The 22,713-nt window shown below is 39.9% G+C and overlaps 2 protein-coding genes across 7 annotated transcripts in view; one reads left to right on the forward strand and one right to left on the reverse strand.

Annotated features, from left to right (window-relative positions):
• Nucleotides 1-2,301: 2,301 nt before the first annotated feature.
• On the forward strand, nt 2,302-13,442 carry C4H5orf58 (chromosome 4 C5orf58 homolog). Of its 6 annotated transcripts, XM_004042975.4 has the most exons (6): nt 2,307-2,453; nt 2,892-3,110; nt 5,340-6,209; nt 7,359-7,442; nt 8,221-8,314; nt 13,171-13,442. In XM_004042975.4, the coding sequence occupies exons 3-6, from the start codon at nt 6,114-6,116 to the stop codon at nt 13,320-13,322; spliced, it is 426 nt and encodes a 141-aa protein (XP_004043023.2). In that variant the 5' UTR covers nt 2,307-2,453; nt 2,892-3,110; nt 5,340-6,113; the 3' UTR covers nt 13,323-13,442. The 6 variants fall into 6 exon arrangements, with proteins under 6 accessions (XP_055243419.1, XP_004043023.2, XP_018883965.1 ...); XM_019028420.3 differs by lacking the exons at nt 2,307-2,453; nt 2,892-3,110 and having other exon boundaries at nt 6,093-6,209; nt 7,370-7,442; XM_019028423.3 differs by lacking the exons at nt 2,307-2,453; nt 2,892-3,110 and having other exon boundaries at nt 6,208-6,318; nt 7,370-7,442.
• A 1,857-nt stretch (nt 13,443-15,299) lies between these two features.
• LCP2 (lymphocyte cytosolic protein 2) overlaps nt 15,300-22,713 on the reverse strand; it is a 49,860-nt gene continuing 42,446 nt past the window's right edge. The window contains exons 18-21 of the mRNA XM_004042974.5: nt 20,309-20,403; nt 19,624-19,701; nt 17,923-18,078; nt 15,300-16,041 (exon numbers count right to left, since the gene is read on the reverse strand). Coding sequence (XP_004043022.1) covers nt 15,919-16,041; nt 17,923-18,078; nt 19,624-19,701; nt 20,309-20,403 — 452 coding nt within the window. The 3' untranslated portion in view covers nt 15,300-15,918. The remainder of the gene's footprint in view (nt 16,042-17,922; nt 18,079-19,623; nt 19,702-20,308; nt 20,404-22,713) is intronic.

Genomic DNA, 22,713 nt, shown 5'->3' on the forward strand with positions numbered 1-22,713 from the left:
TGATGATCCACAGCCGAGATAGTTCTTTTATCAGAAACCGGGGTTGGGTAATCCCTCCCACATGAGGCTGTGTGGAAGCTTCCAGGCCTGCAATGGCCTTCTGGAACAGTACTGAGTCAGCTTGCCACTGCTCTATTGGATCTCTGGTCTGTGCCACAGAATCAGAAAGCAGATGGGATGAAAGGAGAATGCCTTTAGTTTAGACTGCTGTCACTCCCCCACATTCTCCCTGGCCACCATGGGGCCTGTCTGTCCTTCTCTCAGAGGACCTAGAAGGCATGCAGGTGTGACTTCTGCCCTCAGAGCTTTGTTGAGTCCATCAGGGCATCTGGGGGTAATTTGCATCTGGGTGTCTCCAACTGTCCAGGATACCACTATAGCAGGGACCACTGCATTCATTCAGCTACTGAACAAGGATGTATGGAGCATTTACCATGTGCCAGGAATTGTGTTAGACACAGCGTTGATAACAGCGAACTAGACCCTTGGCTCCTGCCCTTGACAGGAACTATATTACAGTGAAAGAGACAGGTCAAAACCAAAACAAAAAGTAAACAGAAACATAAATAAAGCATAACAAATTATGTCAAGTACTGCATGGAAACACAGAAGGGGCTGGGAGAGAGGATGGGGCGATATCAGAGTAAGGCCTCTCTGAACCCTAAAGCAAAACAAGGAGCCAACATGGCAGGCTCAGAAGGAAACAGGTGCCAAACAACTGCTGGCCTGTGCCAGGCCTGAGAGGAGAGTGAGGGGAAGGGAGACTGGAGCTGTGGGGCCTTACGGACCAGGGTCAGGAGTGTAGTGTTTATTCCATTAAGGGAAACCCGTGGGAGGCTTTAAAGCAGGGGAAAGACACAATTCCATTTACATTTTAAAAAGCTCATCCCACTAGAGGCTGGAGCATGTACAGTGGCTCTTAGGGACAAGGATGGTAGGTGGTGGGAGCAGACAGGAAGGACATTATTGTAACACAGGGCAGGACCAGGGCAGTGGGAGTAGAGGCAGGAGTACAGGGGGTTTTTGAGTATGGAAATTTACATACAAAAACATAAATATTTTACAAATCATCTAACATCTCAGATCTTAGCATTAGACTTTCCATTATGATGGCAAGTGAAACTAGAGATCAAAAAATAAAATACAGCCAGGCGTGGTGGCTCACGCCTGTAATCCTAGCACTTTGGGGGGCCGAGGCAGGAGAATCACCTGAGGTCAGGAATTTGAGACCAGCCTGGTCAACATGGTGAAACCCTGTCTCTACTACAAATACAAAACTTAGGCGGGCATGGTGGAGCATGCCTGTAATGCCAGCTACTCAGGAGGCTGAGGCAGAATTGCTTGAACACAGGAGGCCGAGGTTGCAGTGAGCCGAGATTGCACCACTGCACGCCAGCCTGGGCAACAGAGCGAGACTCTGTCTCAAATAAATAAATAAATATAAAAATAAAACAAATTACTAGGAAATAGAAGAAACAAAGACCTAAATTAGAAAGAAATTGAAGCTGGGATGCCCATCTCCTTCTTCTCACTTTAGAGAATATAGACATTGAATCTTCGTATCCCTGTGAGCTGCCAGCCAGTGTTTCTCAAACATGATCCAAAGACTTCCTAGGTTAAAATAGAAGGAGTCGGGAGGGCAGGGGATTACAAATGCAGATTCAGGGAGCCTCACCTTGGATTCACTAAAGCTGAGTCTTTGAGGTGGGCCCCAGAATCTGCATTTTCACAAGCTCCCTAAGTTGTGCACTGCAGAGTCTGAGACGCTGTGCTTTAAAGTGATTGATGTATCATGCTGAGAAATCACCTGACAGGGGTGAAAATTATGACTAGGCTAAATAAATAGTCACAAAGAAATAAATCTCATTATCATTAATGTTAATAATCCTTGTAAACATTTTCGTAGATACGCTTCCAAATTTGCTCTTATGCACATATGCATTCTTTTTCTTCATAACAAAACGTGAGTACACCCTTATATTCTATAGGAATTGACTTCATGAACACAATACATCTTTTGATAAAGACGCTAATTCTTCATTGCCTGGATGCTGATGAGGGCACAGTGTGGGGGTGTGGGGCAATGCCCAGAGGGAAATGACATCCACCAGGATCTATGTCTTTAATAATCAGAGGAGGTATTGTGGGGGAATGGATGCCTGACATGAGAGAATTAGAAACATATTTTATTTTGGAACAGACAGGTATTCTCTGATTGGTGGATCTCTGGAAATTAACACAAATTGTGTCATGAATATGCCTTGCCGGATGAAGGCATCTTCTAAAAAGCCAAGCACAAGGAGTTTTCAGACAAAAAGGCATAGCAAGCAACTGTCAAAACACAGTGCCAAGTTGAATATTGTCAGCTTCCTTCCATCTGCTGTCTCAAAAACCTAGCTTCTCTCTTGCATTCCAGGGATGCTGACGGAGGAGGAGAGCCAGATTCCGGCACAGTAAGTTTATCTGTTTTATTATTTTGGACATCACGGTGGAAAACTTCAACATTCTCTTGGCTTTCGTATCTACTGAATCTACAAGGTTTCACACTGTTTCTTTTCTTTCTTCAGGGTTGAAGTGTTTTGGGTAGAGAGTTGCCAGATTATCAAATAAAAATACAGGATTTCCCATTAAATTTGAATCTCAGATCAACAACAAATACATTTTGAGTATAAGTGGGGGCCATATAACATTCAGGACATACTTATACTAAAAAAAAAATCTGTTGTTTCTCTGGAACTCAAATTTAACTGGGTGTCCTATATTACATCTCATGACCCTGTTCAGAGGGAAATATTGATACAGAACTGTAATTTCTTAATTAGAAGTGAAAACGCTTCAGTTAACCTAGGAGCAATATGGATGTTCATTAATAACATCCTTCTATATTTCAGAAGTGTTTCTCCTAAAGAAAAAGAAAATGACTCTGGATAATGTAACATCAGCTACTCGAAGAAGACAGTGGGCAGACACTGCAGCTTTTAGTTCACACCAGGGTAGCAGAAGTCAGCTTGCTTCTTGCTTCCTTTAAGTGATTGGCTTTGGTGAACGCAATAGTTGTTCGGGTACACAGGAATCTGCTTAATCTTTCAAATGCTGGTCATGCTCCCCAGGTAATGATCCAACACGTGCTTATGTTGCTGCCTCCCAAATTAGTGCACACAGGGTTATACAAAGTCAGGTTCAGGAGGGAGTTGATGCTCCAGCAGGGAGCTGGTCCCTAGACACAGAGGCCAGCACTGTTAATTGATAATGAACAGACAGGAGGAAAATGGGAACCCTGAGATCTAGTGGAAGAAGTAAGATAATTTACTCAATTTGTTTTCCTGGAAATGAAGACTTTATGTCAAGAATCTGTAATAAAATTAGCCGAGGTGCACACACTCAACTCCATAAAACGCTTGATCACCTTGCTGGTCTGAAGCACTTTTTTCTCTTTATGGGAGCATTTACCAGTTTTTAAATCCCTTTTGTTTGATTAACATTAGAATCAACAACTGCAACCTGTGTTGGGTTCCAGTAAAGTGTTGTATTTGCAAACTTATTAAAGAAGATAGATTTTATTTTAGGGCCTTAGCTATAACAGTCTCTAACCCTGAGTAGCAGACCATGCTTTTAAACTTTCATTTTATTAGGGAAAAAAACACAAAGAGACAAAATCTATAGTTATTTAAGTAGAGAAAACAGTGCAATAAGTAGTCATCACTGCTCCAAGACAGTTTTATAGAGAGAAATGCATTACTAAACCTATCTTTTTCTGAGTTTTTAATCTCTTTTATTCCTCTTAGAACACTTATTTAAAAGGAACACAAAGTTGATTTTTCTTTGTGAATAACTAATGACTTAATGATGATCTATTCCAAATAGCAGTAGTTTGGATATATTCATAAGAAGTAGTCAGCATTTTGGATGGATCCAAGGCCTTTAGATTCTGCCAAAAATCCTGTGGATTCCAATTCACAGGTAGTAGAGCTATGATAGCTCCTGCAAACACTTGAGGAACCCAAAAATGAGTTCAGTGTGCTTGGGACAATAGGACACTCCATCCTACCAACCCCAGTGCCCATCATCACTTGATTTTCAGGATTCTCAGTCTTAATGCTATCTCCACCCACCTACTTCTCCTAAACACCTTATTTACTCCTGCAGTTATCCACAGGGAGTTTCTAAAAGTGAAGAAGTTTTTACTTCTTCATCATCAAAATAAGTGAGGAGGAGAAAGGATACATCCTGTAAGCTTTCTGTCAAGATAGTCTTATTCTGAAGTGAAGACCCTCCTCCTTTTATTTTCTTCCTTCTGTTTTGATTTTAAATTATCCTTGCTTTTATCATACAATGAAGCCAGTTCTTTTTGCTTGGTTTTATACATTAATGTCCTAATTTAGAAGTAAATGTTGCTTACCCTATGTTGGTCTCCCCGTATTTGTATTCCTCTTCTAACTCTTTCAGTCATTCTAACTATATCAAGAATAAAGTCTTGGTTTGTGCTAGACTGTCTTTAACACTTCTGTAACACTTAATAAGAACCCATTTTAACAAAAAATATCAGGCTGCAGAAAACACTGCAACTGGTTGAGAGCGTATATACATGATTAAAAATATGCCTTATTTTCACTGTCTTTATTTTTCCAATGACTTTATGAGTTTTGTTTGTTTTGAGATGGAGTCTCGCTCTGTCACCTGGACTAGAGTGCAGTGGTGCCATCTCGGCTCACTGCAACCTCTGCCTCCCGGGTTCAAGCAATTCTCCTGCCTCAGCCTCCTGAGTAGCTGAGGTTACAGGCGGCCACCACTACGCCCAGCTAATTTTTTGTATTTTTAGTAGAGACGAGGTTTCGCCATGTTGGCCAGGCTGGTCTTGAACTCCTGACCTCGTGATTCACCCACCTCAGCCTCCCAAAGTGCTGGGATTACAGGCGTGAGCCACCGTGCCTGGCCTGACTTTATGTTTTATTCTATTTAACACTGGTGATATAAAGATTTTTAAGTAGATTTAAATTTTAAAAATAAGTAGATTTAAAATATGAAGGCAATAATATAGCTTCGTATTTTACAAAGCTGGTTATCATTAAAAACTTCTTCACCTTTAGAAACTCCCTGTAGATAACCACAGGAGACAATAAGGTGTTTAGGAGAAGATAATAATAATATGAGTGCCATAAGCACAGAATCTTAACAGTGGCCCAGCAATTAGTACAATTTAGGAACTACTGGTTTAGCCCATCCCTCTCAATAGAAAACAGATAAGGAAACAGAGACTCAGAATAAGGAAGATATTCTTTTCTAAGATCATACAGCTGGTTATCATTAAGCTCTGTTCTCCTCTGTCCCTCCTCATCTAGGTAATTGCATTCGACAACAAATTCTGCAATGTTAAAGTGAAGGAAATTGGATATAAAATACCCAACGATTGTGATGTGGGCTTTCAGGAAGGTGATGGTTCAAGAGGCTAGTGTGTACTATAGCGGAGGCATAGACACAGCAAAGACTTGTTGTATAGCACCTTGTGCTGAAGGCCTAAACTCCTCAATTTCTCAGGGCACCAAGAAAAATCTTTGGGCCTGCCTCAAAGGTTGCAGTGGCAGAGATTCCTCTGGAGTCAAGCAAAAGACGGCTTGAATCCCAGCTTCTCAGCTTGGCAAAAAACCACTTTCCATGTCTCAACTCATCTCTTTATTCATGCTACTCTTTACTATTATCATTCCTATAAAATGTTATAGGAAAAATAATAGCTAACAGTTATGGAGCACTCGGTATCTGCCAAGCACCTCTGATGAATTATCTCACTTAACCCTCAAACTAACACTGGAAGGCAGTTATTGTCGTTCCATACGATAGGTGAGGACATCTGCACTCTGAATGGTTAATCGCTTATCTGCATCTATACAACTAAGCAGGTGATAGGATTCAAACCCAAGTGGCTTCATTCCAGAGTCTGCACTTAACGCTACCGCTATCCTGTGCGACTCAAATGCAGATAAGGGTTGCAAAAGCCTGGCACACTGGGGGTAAGGAATGTCAGTGCTTTTTCCGCCAACGTGGCCGCGCGAGTCAGTTGTAACCCGGCATCCAGAACCTTCTCCGTAGGGGCCTTGCCTGGGACTACAACTCCCAGGATGCCGCAGGCGGAGAAGCTGGCCAATCAGGGGGCGCGGCTTCGCCTTCACCGTCGGCTCACTGCTCCTGTCAGAACCTCGGTGACGGTTGGCCAGGTGGGTAGTGACGGCTGCTCGGTCTTGAAGGATCCTAATCTGGTTTGGGAGGGTGAAGACCGCTGAAATTTCCAGGCTGCCCGAGGCTCCACCTTCCACCACCCAACGGGTGGGCGGTGGGCCAGACTGGCCTCGGGGCCTCACATCCCGCGCGGCAGTGGGCCAGGCTGGCCTCGGAGCCTCTCCCTGGGTGTCGGTTGGGCCGAGAAGGGGACGGTTGGCTGGGTGGGCCCGGCGGCTGGTGGCTGTCCGTAGGCCGGGGTCACTCTGAGGGCATTTTACGTTTACCCTAATCCTGTCCACTTGGCAAGAAACTTAGTAAGCCCCTAAGGTTCATTCCAAATCCTGTCTGGGAGGGCGAGGACTGTGGAAACTTCCAGATGCCTCAGGCTCCATCTTTAGCTGTTGAGCGGGTGGTTGGGCCGCTCATGGCCCCAAAGATCCGGGGGGTCTTCATGGGCAGTTGGGTCGCTGAGGGCCCTAAAGATCTGGGGCTCCTCCCAGGTGTCAGTTGGGCCAAGGAGGAGGCTGGGCTTTAAGAGTAGAACCTGCGGTGCTAACGATGGCTCTGCACGGCTGCGGGCTGAGGGCCTGGGCGGCGTCCTGTGGCCCGGAGATGGCGCTCTAGTGGTATCAGGCCTTGAGTCAGCGACATCCTGGCTTCTGATCCCCCATTCCTATGGCCCCTACAGTCTGGTTTCCGCTTCCCCACTCCCGGCGAATTGCTGTTGGAGCAGCCTCTCCTTTCTGGGTAGTGGCCTGGCCGAGCTCCCTGGGGAGGGCTTGACCCAGACCTGTCCTGCCTCCAGTCCAGTCCCAGCTACATTGTTGTATAGCACCCCACTGTGCCCTCACCCCACCCACCAGCTGGGTGCTCGAGGGCCTAGGAGAACCAGAGTGGAGAGAGGCCACTGTCTTGGGCTCTAAAATCATTTAGTTTCTACTTTACTATTTTTAAAAAACTTTTTCTTTGTTTTTGAAGTTCTTTAATTCCACCACTCCACCCCTTGTTAAAATATCATCTTTCTTTTTCCCTGCAACTTGACTCTTGGTTTGGCATGCCCAAGGAAGGCAGCTGACATCCTGGAGAATGGGGTCTTGGGGGTAGATGCAAAGCGCATTTTATTAATGTCTGGGAAACAAAATTAGTTTTTTTACAGTGGCTCTGAAATGAGAGAAATTGCAGAAATTCTTCCTGCTCAGGAAAAGGTAGAGGCAAGGATTGACTTAAAGGTTAGTTTGTTTTCATTATTTTGGACAAGCAGCTTGACCCATGACTGCCCACCTTTCACACTGCTGGAGTTGTGTATGCTAATTGAGATTGAGTTTTTCAAGTCATTTTGAGAGACTGAACAGCTTAAGACTAGTTTCTAGTGAACCACCTCTCTGTATATTTGTATCTGACACAATTGGTTAAATACAGGTACTGTATAACATAGGAATGCGTTGATTTATACATTTCAGTTGACCAAAATTAAAATGTCTATTACTCTAACTCCCAAAACCAAACCAGCCATTTGCCATACTCTTAGTGGATTATAATTGAATTATCCTCTTAATGAATTAGAATAAAATTCTTTTTTGAGTTTCACTGTGTACTTAAATCATATGTGGGCCCTGTTATTCAAGAATAAGTTAGAAAAAGACATGGACTTACATAAACAAAATTCGAGAAGATCTTAACACAAACACTAAATTGTAAGGTAGTTTATAAGGGCTGAGGCTTTCTGAAAAGGGGACGTCTTCATTTCCATTGTAAGCCCTATCTTGTGGATATGGTTTGATTGAGGAAGGAACCTCATCCTACGAATTCCAGTTGGAGTTTTTAGTTGGAAAAATATTACATAACACATTAATGCCTTTTGATGTTAGAATTCTAACCATTTATAAAGATTTGTTTCATAATTATTTCTGAAATAACAGATTTATAGAAATACTGAAAATGTAAGTATTTTAAAAGTACACATAAATACTGATTTATACATTGTTTCTGTTTTTCTTTTAAAATCAGATGGGTAAGAAGCGTGTTACTGATCATAAGCTAAATGTGGACAAAGTAATTAAAAATATTAGCACAATTTCTTCGGAGTTGAAGAAGATGAAAGGTAAGTATTGAATCACTAAAATGTTTGCATGTCATTGTTATAAAATAAATGATAGAGCCAATTTGTGTTTCTGCTGGGGTATAAGTAAATTTTGCCCACTAATTAGGATTTCTCTATTTCTTAACAAATGTTTTCAGTGTAAGTGAACTAGATCTCTAAAGATGAATTATGTTCGACTTTGGAGTTAGCAGACCTGAATTCCCATCCCTGACACTAATAAGCTTATCAGGTTGTGTAACCTCTGTAAATTTTACTTCCCTTCCTTCCCTTCAACACACCATTCAAGACTATGTCACATTCAGCAAAATTCATTGTCTTTATAAATTCTTACTAAGCCCCTAAGGTCCATTCCAAATTAAAAAGTATAAATTAGATTCTGTGACTTAAAGCTTCTTCATTTTAAACAGATTCATATAGTAGGATTAGACCTTATAGGTCATGATGTTTAGTCGCTCACCTCACAGACATATTCAGTTATTTTATCCCAAGAAAATTTCTGTGATTGAATATTTCTAGGGATAATCTATCCCTGACCAAACATTTCTTATGCTGGGGAACTTCCTGTCTCACTAGTCAATCCATTCTATTTTAAACAATTCCTTCTCACCAGCTAGCTGAAATCTGTTCCCCTATTGCTTTCACCTAAGAGTCCTATTTCTAACCATGAAAACTACACTGAATATGTAGTTATTCTTTTTAAAACAACTCTTGGGTATTTAAAGATAACCTGTGTCGGTTATGAGGCCTACATCTATAAGTAACAAAAAAAACCAACTTAACTTATACAATAAGGAAAAACAAGAAGATCCAAGGTAGCAGAGCCTTAAAGTTAATTCAGAGGTTTAAAGATTTTGTCAGGGACCAGGCTCTTTCCATCTTTCTGCTCTGTCATGTTCACTCTCTTTATTACTCCTCATGGTCATTACCTTCAGAGGTGCTCATATATAGACAGTCTCTTTTTATAAGTCTCCTCCCAGATCCCTCCAGCACAGTTCCCTTTCATTGGCCAGATTTGCATCACATGCTGATGCTTACAGCAGCCACAGCTAAGGGGACTGGGACTGCCAAGACCAGTTTGAACCAGTCAGAACTTACTACAGGAGCTGGGGAAAGGAACACCTCAAACAAAATCAAGCTGTGACTCCAAGAAGAAGAGGGCATGGCCGTTCGTTAGGCACCAAATAGTGAGTGCCTAATATGCTTTTTCCATGTGTTCTCCCTAGGACAGCACTTCCTGGACTTTGATCTGTGAACCCTGCTGTTTCAAGTGATGTTAATAGATGGTGTACAGTAGAACAGAGTCCATGTTCTTATGGCCAAATAAGTTTGGAAAGTGCTTTATGCTACATATTTCACAAATTTACAGTACATATTAAGAAATATGACTACCTTTAATTCATCATTTCTCAAAACCAGCGTCAACACCACAGTGAAGATTCTCCTTCTAAAATGCAAATCTGCAGAAAACCCTCATTGGCTCACCATTGTCCTCAGGATAAAGTCTAAACATCTTAGAATGGACTATATGACCTGCTCAGATCATTCCCCTCCTTTCCTCTCTAGTCTCTTACTCTGTTCTTCCTGCATGTTCTATGCTCCAGCTGTACTGAACTATTTGCATATCTCCACAAGTGCTTTTCTGTATCTGTTTCAACACATACTTGTCTGTCTGAAATCCCATTGCTATACCCTACCTCCAACACACCAGGTTAACTGCTAGTAGTCAAGGACTCTTACAATGGAAAACTTTGAGCCAGCATGTTATCCTTTCTGCCTTTTGCTATCACCTGTTATACTATTTTATAATTGCATATTTCCTTACTTTTCTTATCCCTGCTCAACTGTAAGCTCCTTATGGGTATTTCTAGTACTTAACACCGTGCCTTGATTGATTCGATTCTTAAAAAATGTTTATTAAATGAATAAATGGTTCTGGATGCTTGAACTCATTTAAAACAGTTAAGAAGCTTTAGATTCCCCCCAGACTTGATTATCTAATTGTTCTAGTTTGGAGAATATTCTTTCATAAAATAAAATGTAATAACTATATGATAGATGTTTTCTTGAGACATTGTATGGGTAGGTCAGGCAGTTAGACTCTGAGGGACCTGTAGAGCTACACTAGGAAGATAGACTTCTGGTAGATGTAGAGGATTAAATGAACACTCTGTGCACCCTCACTTCCTCCTGTAAATAGTAATGTTAGCAGCCAACCTTTACAGAATTTACCATACTCCAGGACTCTTCTAAGAGCTCTGCATAAATGAACTCTCTTCATCATAATCCTATGAGGTAGGAACTATTGCCATTGGCATTTACAGATGTGTAAATAGAGAGATTTAACTTTTTCAAGGTCAAGCAACTAGTCAGTGGTACACCTGAGATTTAAATTTAAGTGATTTTTAAAGAGACAAAAATCCACAAGTAAAGAGATTCCAAGAAGAGATAACAAAACAAAAGGCAAATGGAGAAGCAAATAGACGAGTCTGAACCCCAAAGCCCAAAAATCTGAACCCTAAGCTGGCTGGGTAAAGCCAAAAATAGCCCCTACGACTCAATTCATGGTGGCACCAGGATCTTCTGGAAGTAGGGGTGAAATATGGATAATAGGAGGACTAGTTAAATATATAAGAATTGTAGATCCCTGAGGTCTCTTCTGCCCTCTGCATAGCTGGGCAGCTAGCCCTTCACTGTGACAAAAGACTTGAGGTTAAAACAAGGATATTTGCCCTGGAACCACTAGTCATAGGTTGAGGGAAAGTAGTATACTGTAAAGAAGGACACTGAAACAAAGTTTACTTACCAAATTACAAGACCCGCAGTTTTTTTTTCTTCACTGGGCTACCAAAATACTGGCAGCCAGATTTATACCCACCAAGTAGATTTTTCTCTCAGGAATCTGACCAGCCTAAGATAAAAGATCTAAAGATACTAATAGCAGAGGTTCTCCCAACAAAATAACCCAGCCAGAACACCCCACATTATTGAGTACCACAGGTGCAGAACTTCCAATTGTCTTTTTAGTGTCACAGTCTTAAATATGGGCAACTAAGGCACAACAGATATTTGAGGGACAAATCTAATATTAAAAAGCAGAGAAAAAATCAACAGATTGAATGAGGAAGAAACAGAAATAATGAGGGGAGATGAAAACTTCAAGAAATTATTAATATTCAGAGAGAAGAGAAGATACTGTATCCATGAAAAAGGAACTACATACTATAAAAGATATTCAGAGAACAAGAAGGAGCTCTTGGAAATTAAAAGTGTGACAATAGACATGAAAAACTCGATAGAAGGTTTGAAAGGTAAAATGAAGAAATTCCTCTAGAGTGTAAACAAAACAACAGAGATGGAAAGTGTTGGTGATGGGGAGGAAAAGGATTAGGAAGTGAAGGAAGTCCAACATCCAACAAATAAGAGTGTTAGAGAACATACACAAGGAATGAAGGGCAATTCATTAAAGAAATAAAGAAAACTTTCTAGAGTTGAAGGGCATGAGTTTCTACAATGAAAGAGTCCACCACAGTGCATGAAAATAGGCTCATACCAAGGCAGAATGTTGTGAAATTTCAGTCTACTGAGAGAACAAAAAGATCTGTAAAGCTTCTGAAAACAAAACAATCATATGAAAGTTCTCATATGACTCCAGCTTCACTGGAACCTAGAAGACAATGCAGCAGTGCCTTTGGAAATCTGAAAAAAATATGATTTCCAACCTAGATTTCTATAGCTAGTCAACCTAATTAAGGATTAGTGTAGAGAAATTTTCAGACATATAGTTTTATTCCCTCTGGAAGTTACTGAGCCTATATGTCACCAAACAAGGGAACAGATCAAAAAGAGAAAGACACAGGAATTTGGGGAAAAGGGCACTCCACAGAATGGAGGGATAAAAGGAGTCTCTAGGATATTAGTGAAGGGAGTTCCCAAGATACCAGCTGTACAGCAGTGCTAGTAAGCAATCAGTTCAGATTGGAGCAAATCAGAAGGCTCCAGGAGAGGAGAGACGTTTAACAATAGAATAGCTAAGGTGTTGAATAACCCAAGAGCAAATTTACTCAATTGGGGGCCATTTAGGATATATTTCTGATAATGCAGCAATGAAAAAACCCAATTATTAACTCTGGTGGGTTGCGTGCAGGAAGGAAAATGTCATATGACAAGACTCAGCTGTGAAGAATATTTGTATAATTAACATTTAAACATTAGATAATTGAGCTAAGCAAAAATTTTTCCTGAAGTATATTGGGAGAGAAGAGGGTGTGTGAAAGAGCTGTATCTTAATCTTCTGTGTCAGAGGCAGGTAACACTGAAAATTGAAAAAAAAAAAAAAAATCAAATCTCAAAAAATTTAAAGTTACAGAGGTAAACACCACCGCACCCCTCCCCACAATAAAAATACTCAAAACAGACACACTGAAATGACCAAAGCAACAAAAACAAAGTGAGCTATAAAAAAAATTAAAAAATTAAAGTGGTTGCCTCTGGGAGATTGGAACTGCCGTTTTTTGTAATATGCCTTAGACTTATCTGATTCTTGGTACTATATGCATGTATAACGTAGATAAAAATAAGTTAAAACCATATAAATCAAATTTGTATAAATCAAGTTGCAGTTTAGTGATATAGCCGAGAAGTTGGGCTAAAGAGCACCCTTTTAGTAAGTTTTTATGTCATGCTTATTTTGTAATACATAAATCTTATTTTAAGTCAGAATGGGACACACTTAAGTTGTGGTTTGATCACTAATCACTTGGAAATTAGGAATTAGGAAGAAATAGCTACTTAAAGCAATAATAGTTTTTTATGACATATGTGCTACAATATAGTATCTCCTGTTTTGTTTTGCACAGAGCTCTCCCAGTTATTGCTTTGTGACCTTATCCTACATTTTAATCATCCCATCAAGACTGAGAACTTAGCAGAAGCAGAAAGAAACAACCCCCTCTTTGAAGAGTCTAAAATATCAGATGTATCCCTTGTTTCTAACAGTTTTTCTATCTGATTTCTTATTTGTTATGAGTTTCTGTTTTATTGTTGAACTAACAAATATTTGGGAGAGTTGAGTTTACTAATTTGTATATATATATAATTTAAAACAAAATAAAAATAATGTAAACAAGCAGTTCATGTTCTTGAAGGCTGTTTAATGTTTTGAAGAATGACTTAACTTACGTCACTAATGGCAAGCGTATGACATAGGAAATTGGCCATGGGTCACTGCTTATCCTTTAGCTTATGCTTGAATTTGGCTCAGGGTGAAAGAGAGCTACTAAATTATTAATTGATGGTATGAGTTTATATTAATCAGAACTCTCCTGGTAGTGAACGCCAAGCACAACTCAACCAGCTGAAGCATTTATTGAGTCATGTGACTTGGAAGCACATAGTTGGAATAGATTTCAGGGATCCCACTAATTTGTCCATGCTTTTACTGTGTTTTTGTGTGTTGGCCTCGTTGTCTTCTATTGTAGACTGGTTCTTCCAGATAATTGGTAAATGGGAGTAGTTGCAGGGCAGCAGGCAGCTCCAAGTGTACAGCATTGCCTTTGGGGACCCCAGATAAAAGAGAGATCTTGTCTCAGGCTTCATGTTTAACATTCCAGAGAGTGACCCTGATTGACCCAGCTTTAGTAAGATGTTTATCACTGAGCAGGGTTCTGAGCAACTGTGACTGATGCACCTGGGGTCATATAGAAGGTCTGTGGCCAAAAGAGGCAAGGCCCAGCCAAAAGGAGTTGTCGGTGCTTGAACAGAGAGAGAATGCTAGTCATGAAAACATTAGCTCCCCAACATTGATTTCAGTCATAGCCATGGAATAGAACATCTTAATCCTGATGGCACTTTCCACTAAGAGACTTAAAATGAGCTTTGGTTTGTTTTATAAACATGATTCGCTACCAAATAGTTGCTTTGAAATCTATCAGGTCCTTCATTTTAGATATTTTTGAATTGTAAAGATAGAATACGGCAAAGCAAGACAAGTGGAGCTTACTCGATACGAGAACCTATGGTGTATGCTATCCTTACTACCTTGTACCTAGCTCACTTGCTTAACACAGAAGGGCTACTAAGTAAATACTTGCTGAATAGCCCGTTGTGTAGACGTGTAAACGAATGCAGGGTTTTCAGCCTTAAACTCCCAAGTTTTGGACCCTAAACTGAGAACTTCTGGTTGTTAAGGATGAGATTTTGTGAAACACCATTTTTGTCAACAGTTAAAAGTCTCTACATTCTGCATACTCCTTATTTTAACATATCATCAGTTTTAAAATGGTGACTTCTTAGATTCCTTCCAATACCCCTTTTATTAGCTCATGAAAATGAAGATGCAAGATACTCTTTTCCATTTTGAAAACTTGTAGATTAAGCAGAGACGCCAAAAATTGTTGTTAATAAAAGTTGTGCAATAACAACCAAGGTCCCAAAGGGAAAAACTTGAAGAACAACTGATTGTCACTATTTGGCTGAATACCAGTTTTTTAATCTGGCTGAATGCCTATATTTTTTGTTAAGTGATATTTGTAAACTGGAGGAAAGAGTTTAATTACCTCAAAGCACTTATACAGCCTGTTTGGGAAGGATGAGGAGAAGGGACTTTATGGCAGAGCTGTCAGGGGGATAACAAGAGATAGAAGAGCCATATATAATAGGAATGTCTGATCACATTTAATCTAAAGTGTTGCTCCCTCGTCTTCCCAGGAAGCCTTTGGTAAAATCTGTATCCCTGGACAATGCTTTTGGGGTTGGGAGAAGGTTGGTGGGGAGGGGTGGTGTGACGGTTGGTGTGGGTGTGGAGACGTGAAGAAATGCCAACTTATCCCCAGATGTGTTCATTAAACCTAGACCCACGATACACCAAAGTCTCATCCCTAAATTTAAAATGTTTTCTTTTGGTATTTGTAGTTTAAATTTTTTTTAAGACAAAAATATAACAGTATGGACTAAAAGTCAATAAAGTTGTTTTAGGAAACCAAAAAAGTAAAGCAAAAGACTATTTTAATCCCAGAAGTTGTCTCAACATGCATTTATCTTTTCATAAAAAATTACATAAAAATCCCCCCAGGAAAAAATACCAAATAAGTAAGAGTGAAATTATATTTTTGAAGCCTCTTAAATTATTGCTGCTGAGAAAATGAGGTTTAGTGATTTTCAAATTACGTGTATAAAACTAATGAATGCCTCTGACTGACAGAGGGTTTGGCTGTAAAAAAACAAAACAGTTTTATGTGATACCAATAACTATTACTGTTTCAGTGTTTTAAAACTTGCCCCAAATTGTTTCTGTAGCTGTGTACACTACTGTATTTTGAAATGGGCATTAAAAAAAATCTTTTAAAAAATGAATTATTACAGTGCACTACTAGACTTCAAGTTGAACATGACTCATGCACTTTACAAACATTGAAGAAGAATAAATAAATTATGGGATATTTGACAGTCTTCATTTCAAACACTGTTTTTAAAGGAAAGGATAAAACCCTTGTGTTCATGGGGAGGGGTTCTGTTCAGTCCTAAGTGTTTGTCCGTTGACCAAGGCTGATTGATCTCGTGTTGGCAACAGAGGCAGGAGGACGGTTCATTTGCTCGGCTATAACTTGCTATGGGTACCCTGCAGCATGCGTTAATGTGCACTGGTATCTGGAACCTCGGTTTTTCCCATCAATGAGCAGAAGTGGCATTTTCCTGAAGTAGTCAATAATATCTGACACAGACAGAAAGTCCTGAAAGAGTCAAGATAGGGAGATGAGTCAACATTGGAATGAAAAGCAGGAACTTCACCTTCAGTTTTTTTATCTGCATAATATATGCTGCCTCTTCAAGTGATGAGGATTGTGGGGGAAAAAATGTAAATGTGGCAATTAGTTTAATGATTTCTGCTATAGAACTTTGAAAAAATTCCTCATAAACATCCAACAAACCATAGATAAAGATAAAATATGGGCCGGGTGCAGTAATTCACGCCTGTAATCCCAGCACTTTGGGAGGCTAAGGCCGGTGGATCACCTGAGGTCAGGAGTTTGAGACCAGCTTGACCAACATGGTGAAACCCTGTCTCTACTAGAAAATAGAAAAATATTAGCTGGGCGTGCTGGTGTGCGCCTGTAATCCCAGCTGCTTGGGAGGCTGAGGCAGGAGAATTGCTTGAACCTGGGAGGCAGAGGTTGCAGTGAGCCGAGATTGCACCATTGCCGCACTCCAGCCTGGGTAACAAGAAGGAAACTCCATCTCAAAAAAAAACATAGATAAAATATGTGCATGCGTGTGTATATATATATATGTAATTTGAAATGCATATATTTTTAACTTCATATGAAGGGGTCATTTAAATAGTCACTATTACAATATTCTTGCCTCGGGTTGCTCTGTTTTTGGTTTTGGTTTTGGTTTCTGCATCTCTATTTCACCCCCAGTCATTAATAGTGTTAGGAAACATAAGGACTCAGGAGGTCAGACACGGTTCATGGTGTCTAGAGGTGAGATCTGAAGCATGGCACAGGAGTTCCTTCATGATCTCTCTGCTGTGTCCTCACCGCCACCTTCACACTCATAAAGGCTCAGCAACCAATATTTGCAGCCATAGCCTGGATCGCCCCAGCCTTGATTGCTTGCTAGAGAGGGAAAAGCCTAACTGATTTTTCTAGATGTGGGTCACAACTCACCTGGGAACCCTAACAGGATAATGCACTTCCTTTAAGACTAATCTGCTAGGTGCCTCCCTCCATGGGAGCTGCAATGCGTGGTTGGTCTGCACTTGTGTATTTCCACACTGGACCAAGATAAATCTTGAAGGGCAAATACCTCTGCTCCTATAGGGTCTGTGCAGCTCTATCCACTGCCGACCAGTGATTCAAACATTTGATCACAAGCATGCATTTTTTTTCTATTCATTAACATTATCATAACAGAAGTATGTGAAGCAGAAGTTATGGGTAAGCTGTTTCTCATTCTGGACATGTTTGATTCAGCTGGTCCTCCTCTTGGAACTTTGAACTTAGAGTATGTTCGGGGCGTTACCTTCAGTTGTCAGTTTCCTTTGCAAAAAACTAGCCCTGAGGGTTTCTTTCCATCACTTCTGATTATCACTCAAAAAGTGACTGGCATGAGAATCTAAACCTTGGCCTAACAGAGAATTTCTTTGGCGATCTGGCCATCCTCACAGGGCCAAACCTCCATTTTGTTAAGAAATGAGCCAAGTATTTGAATAATCACCCCAGCAAATATTCTAATTTTTCCCCTTTTCCAGGTGGTGTCAACTTAAAATGCAGCCTACGTTAAAATTATGCCACAGAGGTGAATAATAGTGGGAACTTTCCTTTGACACCATCTAAATAGATTTTTTTAAGTTAACATACTTTTTCTTGATTTTGAAAATTATACATGTGATTATTTGAAATAAAAGATATACAAGAAAGAATCCTATGGCAGAAGTAACCATTGTAAAGATTTTGCTTTATTTCTCTTCCAATAAATGAAGGGCTTCACTCATGTGATTTAATCCTAAATTTGCCATACAGCACGGACTCCCAAAGATGGCTCCACGAAGGCATGCAGAGTGGCATAAATAAAGACTTTGGGAAAATGTCAAAATTTGAAATCCTTACCTCTTTCCCTCGGAGTCCAGTTCCCAACAAGTAAACTTGACTTTCCTTCTGATAACGGATCTGGATGTTGTAAACTTTATCTTTGTACAACACCATGAGGACATATGGATTGGTTGTTGTTTTTTTAGAGCTGTCTCTAACCAGAAATGTGCCATCCTAAAAAGACAAATTCCTGTTATTATGGGAGCAGTAAAAGTCAATATTTTTGTTGCTTGTAAGAGTAGTAGACAAGCCTCTAGGGATCTGACAAACATGTCAGTTGCACTTTGCAGCTTCTTGAGTGCAAAACCTGTCATTGAACGTTCAGTTCTCCAAACAGCTACATATCCCATGTGTCATGAGTTATTTTGTTATTAAGAAAGGCAACAGAGAGTGTATCAAAGAAATTTCCAAGTCAATCTTGTTAAAGCCTCCTGATAAAAACGGAATCTTTTGTTCAGTAATAAATAATGGGTGGTTGAGTGGATAAAAGGCCAGGAGAAATAAAAAACTTTATTGGTTAACTCAAGATATATCTTCCTAGTATTCCTGTGAGTTAATTCCCTAAACTTTCTTTTCCACATCCAAAGTCAGAAAACATCCAAATGCCACGAAATTCACCCTTCTTAAAACCCTGTGATCTCTAGATAGTCTTTCGTTCATCAGACACTTGAGCAAAATTGAATGCAGATGTTCTCTTTTCTTTTTTCTGATATTTGCTAAACTACTGTTTTGATTGTCCTGTACTTTAAATTTCCATTCAATAAATTATTGCTACATAATATTAATACTGTAAAGATTTAATATTAAAATAGAATTAATTGGTAAGGACTCCTTTAAACTACTCCCTTCTCCTCATACCAAATCAGGATAGCTTTAAATAGCCATGAGTTGGCAATAATGACTTTCCTTTGTTCCTTTTATTGCAAGTTAATTGAGCCTGTCGGAACATCTCTGCTAAACAAACATACTTCTGGACCAGTGATTCACAGTCTTGGCTTCAAATTAGAATTACCTGGGAAGTTTGAAGACTCCCAGAGCTGACACAGCACCCCAGAATAACTAGAATCTCAAGGTGAGACCCAGGAATCGGGATTTTCAAAAGTTCTCTGGGTGATCTAAATGTGCAACTACTACTGAGAACTACTGGTGTGGAGTTTAAATGTGAAACATGAAAGATTTTTGCTTTCCCATTTCTGATAAATAAATCTAAGGTAAAGTTTCGGCACTGGCTACGGGAAATATGTTTAAGACTTTATGATATTAAAGGACTAGCTAGAAATGTCTAGGGCAAAAAGCAAAAAGTTGCTGCCGTCTCTTTAATATTGGTCCTTTCACATCAACATGGATGGCACGTCTGTGTTAAGAGGAAGATAGAACTGGTAACGATGTTGGAACTTTGAGAGAAAGAAGAGAGTCTCCTTCTGACACCATGTGATTCCTATGACAAGACAGACTCTTTCATTAATAAAATCTCCTAAGATGCTGCCGACCAAATGACTGCCTTGAGATTCTTCTGCCAGCCTAATGATTCCCGAGCCTAGGAATCCCTGCTATGGGTGCTGGTAGTTGTGAAGTTGGCACTAATGGGTCTCCTAGGTATTACAGAAAGCAACAGCACCTAGCAGAATTCCTAGCCCGTAACTGGTACTCAGGACAGGTCAGTTCCCTTCTCTGCCATTAATATTTATAACCATGTTAAAATAAACTATAGCACAATACCTGGTTTATCTTTCTAAGAGCAGCTTCTGCCTCTGGTCGGGTAATATAAGAAACGTACCACTCTTCATTTAATGAATTCTGAAAATGTAAATTTTTAGAAACTGAATAAATTTTACAGTTACAGATGTAAGTGAAAAGAAAAGCCTCTGAGTAATCATTTCCATAAATCACCACCTCAATTCCAGGAGGTCTGAAACATTTGTTTTCTTAATTTGCATTCAGAGTCATTTAGCTGGGGCTAAATAGAAGATATTTTGTGCGAACTGCTTTTTATCATGACACTGGTTGCAAAAATGCCTGTGAATAAGAGTTCCTTACAGTATGGAACCTCTTCAGGAAAGATACAGATACAGTAATTTCTTCAGTTTAGCATAATAACCTGCTTGATTAAAAAAATGGGTTATTGAGCAGTTAAGTGACGAATCAAGGTCATAAACATAAAAAACAGGATTATTTTTCTTGCTGTTTAATGCAAAACACATGTTTGCCATTGAAAGAGTCTGAAAGAACGCCAAGGAAAAAGAACATATTGTTCATCTGGATCTTCTCCTTTAACTTTTTTTTCAAATAAATAAAATAAAACAAAGGGAAGATAAAAGTACAGAAGAACATTCAATGGGAGTTTCTGGTGATTCTTTTACCAGGGAAAAGGCAAACAAACAAAAATAAAAACATGCTCTCTTACCTCTTCCTCCGCGGGGGATGGGGGCCGAGGTTTGTTTGGAAGTGGCAAGGGGAAGTTTCTGCCTTCGGCTCTGATAGGTGGTCTGTTGCTAGGGCCTTCAAAAATATAGAATTCTGAAAGTTAATTTACTGTAAGCTATTGTTTGCTGCTATCAAAACACAAAACACATTCCCCCCACTCCCCCCAAAAAACACCCTTGCGATTGGTCCTATAGTTAGCATTTTAAGAAACAAGGGCTTCAAAAATAATTTTCATCTGTTTGAAACCATGGGGGCTACTCAGGCATTATTCTGTAATCATGCCAGTAAAACTTTGAGAAGAGAACCTCAACTTTGAGTGATTTTTCTAAATGTGCATGTTACATAATATAAAGTGACTAGATCCCTTTATAAAAAAATTTGCAATTGTTTTAATGAATCTGAACGTCAAAATGAATGCTCAAGAGACAAATTTTTCATAGATTCTTATAATATCATCATAGGCAGAATGGATTCCCAACAGCTGATGTAGGTAGGGACAATGCAATAATGAAGATAATTATGTTCTTAATGTTTCCACAAAAAGAAATGTAAGTGACCCAAGAGAAGACAAAATTACCTTGAGAATATTGCTAGCTTTTAGAATCAAAGTTTGCTACCCGCTGTTCTAACTAAACAGGTAGACTGTTCAACTCACATGGAAGGCACTACAGATCAGGAAGTTTTTACTGGGCACCTATTAATTACCCAGTGCTTGTGCCTCATCTTCTCTAACACTCTTTTTTCTCATTTACAGTTCCTTGAAACTTTAGGAGAATGTTTCCTAATCTCAGGAAAGGTTTAGTTGTGTTTATTGCAGTTGCCCAGGGTATTTTCTATGTGCCAGGCTGTGGTTAAAAACAGAGAAATTCTGTGAGTCAAATGTTCTCTTAATTATTTATCCATCATTCATTCATACCTTCAACAAATATTTATTCAGCACAACTCTGTCCAGATCTTGAGTAAGGTATCGTGTGTACATTTTTTTTAATCCTCACAGAAAAATTACAAGGTAGGTATTGTCTTCATTTTGCATATGGGGAAATACAGGCTCAGAGGCTAAGCAAATCATGCGCTATCAGTGGCAAAGCCAAAACTTAAACCTGTGGTTACCAAATGCTACTGTGCATGAGTCAGAATCCCTGGGCGACTTGCGAGCACCTGGGGCTCAGAAATCTGCATGTTAGCAAGTACTTCCGGTGGTTCTACACCACGGATTGTCACTACGTCTACCTTGTTACACCACTGAGGAGAGGAGAGTCACCTGGAAGGGCTAAAGCCTCCTGAGCCGCATCATCAAGATTATTTATGATGGGCCTTGCCTGTTTTTAAACAAGTCTCCTGAGCCACATCACCAGGATTGTTTAAGATGCTCCTCCCCTGTTTCTAAACAAGCTGGCCCTGAGCTGCCAGTGCCTTCCTTCTCCAAGTTCCCAGTGCCCAGACAGATCTTCCCCATCCCCATTTTTTTGCAGTCCAACACTTGCACTTTTATAATGCTTGTTGAATGAATGAAACCTAACAATACAGGAGAGTAACAGAACCAAGGCCCGCATTGCATGGCCATTCTACAGTTAAGAAATGATTCTCTTTCTGCCTCTGCACCTGCAGGCCAGCATCATAGAGTTCTAAGTCACAACACAGAAGCACATACACTTTTTTATTGCAGTCACCTACCACCCTTAATATCTAGACTCTCAAGGGAGTCATGACAGGTTTTTGGACAATGCACAGCACAAACTTTACCCTTCTGATGTTGGAACAACCAGTAGAACCAGTAGAGAAGACCGTGGACCAGGTGTCCTGGCAGTCTTAGGGGAAAAGAGATCAATTTGGATCAAGCTAATGTTCCAAAAATAATTAACTATTTGCATTAATAAGCCCCATCACAGACTCATAAAACTGGAGATCTGTGGAACTTGCTTTGGAAAATAATGCTGTGATGTGTCTGGGACTCAGATGGCTACAGAGGCAAGGAGGTAACACAAATGTGTGTTTGCAAAACACAGTGAATTTTGGGGATTGTGGAAAATTAGGGATTGGGCGAGAAACTGTGAAAACCATGTGGTGAACGTGGACACCACCATAACCTCAAATGCTTAGAAAACATTGAAAACTTAGTGGGTGCCACTGGCGTCAGCAATGGGATCTCGCCCCTCTATAGAATGATGCATCCAACTGAATACCCTAGATGTGTTCTTGGAAAAAATGTTGATTCTCAGGCTATCAACTCACATTTACTAACATAGTTTTCTACTGAACACACACTGGCCCGTGCACACACCACACGTGGAACATGACTGCAAAAAAAGTGGCTTTTTTTGTTGTTGTTCTTCACAGCATTTTTAAAAAAATTTAAGTCAACATTTAAAAATCAAATAATTTCAC

Source organism: Gorilla gorilla, chromosome 4, assembly GCF_029281585.2.
Source record: "Gorilla gorilla gorilla isolate KB3781 chromosome 4, NHGRI_mGorGor1-v2.1_pri, whole genome shotgun sequence".
Classification (NCBI taxonomy): domain Eukaryota; kingdom Metazoa; phylum Chordata; class Mammalia; order Primates; family Hominidae; genus Gorilla; species Gorilla gorilla.